The sequence below is a fragment of the Notothenia coriiceps genome, unplaced genomic scaffold (assembly GCF_000735185.1).
Source record: "Notothenia coriiceps isolate Sejong01 unplaced genomic scaffold, NC01 NC01_scaffold00037244, whole genome shotgun sequence".
Classification (NCBI taxonomy): Eukaryota; Metazoa; Chordata; class Actinopteri; order Perciformes; family Nototheniidae; genus Notothenia; species Notothenia coriiceps.
The window spans coordinates 26,924,541-26,928,672 of NW_011369945.1; the positions used below are offsets into that span (position 1 = coordinate 26,924,541).

Sequence of the window (4,132 nt, forward strand, 5' to 3'; positions counted from 1 at the left end):
GCCCACGCCGTCCATCCCGCGCGGCCTCGCCCCCACCCCACCCACCCCCGGCACAGCCGGCTCCCCCCTCAGACCCCCCAGCGCCCCACCCCCTCCCCCCTCCCAAAAACGATGATGGAGTAGCACTCTCTAACTCTAATGAAATGTGATCTAACCGAAATGTACCTAAGGATAATATGAACGATCCACCTACTACCACTGTACTCTAGCCTTGTAAGTATGAAGAATATGAAGAGTAAACACTTCCCCCTCTGGTTGAGTATTTTAACATAAAATAGTTTTGATTGTGTTGAATTGAAGCCCAAAAAGGCAGCGGGTCCACCAGACCCACGAACACTGGCTGAGTAACAAAACACCACACAAGGGTTAAAAGGTATTTTATGGTTTCTTTATTTGCTTTAGAAATCAGATTTGAAAATGGGTTTACATCACAAGAACTTGAATGTCTACCAAACAGATGGATATCCACTCGGCCAAATAACATTTTGTCCCTCACCAATTCACAGACAACCTTTTTTATTGTATTTATTGAAATAGAATTACTTTTGGACTGTTCTTCTTTTCAATCTTCTTCTTTATAATGAAAAGGAAAAGAAAACCACAGGATTCCTAAACAACTCCATTGAATTATTCTCCTTTTAAATAAATAGTTTGACATTTTTGGATACATGCTTTTAGAGCTGCAGTAGGCTACATGAGGAAATGTAAACATTGGTAAATACAGAGATAACACTAAAATTTGCAATAATAAAATAGTTGTTGAATGAAGCGAAATAAGAGAAAATAAATCAAAACATTATTTGATTAAACTAAATAAACATTGAAGTGAACACAAAAGCCACGAATAGAAAAGAGATTGAAGGTCACGTTTTCAAGTATCTCTTTAACTGATGCTTTCTTTCAACTAATACATCCTTCAACTTCAGTCAGAATGGCATTGTTCTTTGCTGAGTTTCATAGGGAAGACAGTGCTGTCATACAGTATTTATCAATCACACAGCATTTGTATTCTGTTATTCATCGTATCCACCCCCTCCATCCACCCCCTATCTGTGCAGAATACCCCCATCAACAGTGCAATCACTTGTCTGCTGCTATCCAGCTGACTGCCAAGAATAAGTTTGCTCTCCATGTTATAGTGCGGCATCGTCAATCCAACGCAGCGGGGACTGAGTAGTATGTCAAAGATGTCGGAGGGTTTTTCTCCCTGAGTCGTGAGATGTGTTAGATCTTACAAACTGCCGAGAATACATTTGACGGTAGAGGGGCCGAACAAATCCATAACCTACTGTTGTCAGTTCTGAATTTAAATCCAAATGTAAAAGACACACTCTGTCACAGCTTCTGTTTCACTGTCAGGTTGTCAATTACACTGTTTACAGCAGAGATACAAAACCATGCATTTGGCTCCCTCAAAATTCAACATGAAGGATACGGTTACTTTCCCATGTATTCCTGAACAATACAAATATCACAAGAAGTATTGACAACCAGCAACAGTCGACTTCTAAAGGTCCCACGCTAATTTCTTGCCTTACCTAATCTATTCACGTCCCGGAAATGTCAAGATTTAAAATTGAATGATTTAATCCGACAGGTGATTTTTAAAAGTTTTTTTGCTGCATAGTCCTTTGTGAAGTTCACAAGGACAGCTGAACAATCGATTTTCTTGGTCGACAAGTTGCCAGCGTCAAAGCAATGATACCTGACAGATAATATCACCATGCAGGATCTCCAGCATATTGCCTTCATTTGGCATCCTGTTCTCAGCAGGGATAAACACTTACACACAAGCAGATAAAAATATCCAGCGCCGGGGAAATTCATAATACAAAACCATTTAGCACTCAATGGCTTGCATACTAATGCACTCTGACTACAAGCGAAACAGAGAAAGAAGTCATTTAAAGTTATAACTCATGTTTAATGATAACAGCCAAACTGCTGAGATATCTGTCTTTTATATTATTATTAGTATGTCTGAATTTTAAAAGAATTTCACTCGTGCTCATGATCATTAAACATTTTACTCATTTGGTTTGCGGTGCAAGAAAATAAATTGTCCCCTCCCTTTTTTTTCTGCACTGTTTGTAGTACTTCAAAAGTGAGAAATCAGAAGCAAAAATATTTTAACTTTATTTTCACAGTAGGGAGTATGCATGAATATGGGAGGATAAGTAGTGAGAGAGGTGTGAATGTTGGTGAGAGCTGACATCTGCTTCCTGTTTCTTCTCCCTTTCGAAAGTTCATCAGTAGGCTACATTATTAATCAACCCCTTTCTCCTGTTACTCACAAGCACATGCATGCAGAATGGCAGTTAGTGGGAAATCAGAGGCGACAGAAAGCCCCAAGTGGCTGTGACACTGCCAGACTGAGAGTTATCTGTTCAAGTAACCGTGCTCCTCCAAATCGACACAGGCATGTTACATTTACACTTTCCGCCTCGCAGCAGATTAATACGTCCCTCCAGGAGTCACACACATACAGCCGCTGTCGCTTCTCTGTGTGCAACTTTGTTTTGAAATATTGCCTGGAGACAATTCAGTCACAAGTAAACATTTGTCTCACAGCTGAAACATCATGTCACTTGTGTTTTTGAGCAATGAGAGTGATGACTTTAGGATGGTGAGTCAGTCAGAAGATCTGTAAGGTCCAGGTGGTCACCTTTTAATTTGGTGTAGACATTCATGTTCCCCAGAGGATGAATCCTACTGACTTTGCAAGTCTATCGTCCGAGATGAAAAGAAACATTTAATGTTTTTTAAAGTTAAGATGACCAGAATAAGTTAAATCTGGTTTACGGCAGGTTTTTGTTTTGGAGATTAAGACAGAATCCCACCAAAAAACTCAAGCGAGCTAACATGATTTTGTCTTGTCTTGTTGTCTTTTTATTACCACCTTAAATCCGATGTGTAGACTAGACATACGTTTTGACTCCTCAGCAGTGGCGGTTCTACGGGGTGGCAGCTGCCACCTCAGAAAAATGCCTAGCCACCCCAGTTGGCAACTTTGTTTTGTAAGAAAAGTTGTGGCTCATCGGACATTTATGAGAGAAAATCTCTAATGTCCGAGTGCAAGTGAATGCAGCACAAGACGCGAGCCTTGTAACCCCTCCCTGGCGCGAGCCTGGAAACATGATTGGCGGCGATTTCATTTGAACGGGAGACAGCGCAAAATGAGAAGCATTTCGGATCCAAGTAGAAGGAAGGAATGAGGTATTTGCGGTCTACAATGACAGAGAAGAGACTGTCAAGTTTGGCTGTAAAGCAAGTTTATTTATATAGCACTTTTTTGTACGCGACAAGTGTCATTATGTCCAAATAGTGCTTTACAAAACAAATTAAAAGACTTTTTAGGAATACATACAGCAAAAACACATATATAATTGCATTTTACAACAGGCATTACAAAGCAAAGATAATAAAATAATTAAAATAAACACCACAGGTATACAATACATGTTTAAAAGGCATACTGTAGTGCGAATATGAGCAGCTCAATTAAAAGCAGCCAAAGAGATATGTTTTTAGTCTCGATTTAAAAATAGTAAGCGTTTCTGCGGACGTGCATTGATTGGGTAGTTTGTTCCAGAGTGTCGGGACATAATAGTCTAAATTCTGCCTCTCCATGTTTTCGTTTTACTCCTCGGAACCGATAGCAGTACCCGTCCAGAAGACTGAGGCACCTTGATTGCTCGTAATTATGGTAGTTAAGGGGTTCAACAATATACTTTGGTCCCTAACCATGTAGGTGTAGGCTTAATGATTTACAAACCTACGCAAAGTACTTTTAAAATCAATATTTGGACTGACTTGGATAGTCAGTTGTACAAGACTGTCAGAACCGACTGATGTGGAGGACAACACGTGCGAGCAGCGTTCTGAATCAGCTGCAGCTTTCATGATGTGATTCCTTTGCAGCCCTGTGAATACACTATTGCAGTATCCAGTCTACTGAAATAAAAGCATGGACAAGCTTTTATCCTGTTGTGCCATTATCGTCTTTTTAAAGTCCTCGATATGTTTCTTCAGGCCTGCTGCTCAGCATTGAATCAAATGAAGCTGCACCATAAGCTTTAAATCTTAATAAGTTTTGGGGCTTTGCTGACAAGATGGTAATCGCCACATTCGT

General features: G+C 40.1%; 1 protein-coding gene across 1 annotated transcript in view; it reads left to right on the top strand.

The window, feature by feature from the left end:
- Window positions 1-1,177, top strand: part of LOC104965492 (formin-like) — a 13,120-nt gene extending 11,943 nt beyond the window's left edge. The window contains exon 9 of the mRNA XM_010794445.1: window positions 1,059-1,177. Within this exon, the coding sequence (XP_010792747.1) occupies window positions 1,059-1,177 (119 nt within the window). The remainder of the gene's footprint in view (window positions 1-1,058) is intronic.
- The last annotated feature ends 2,955 nt before the right edge of the window (window positions 1,178-4,132 follow it).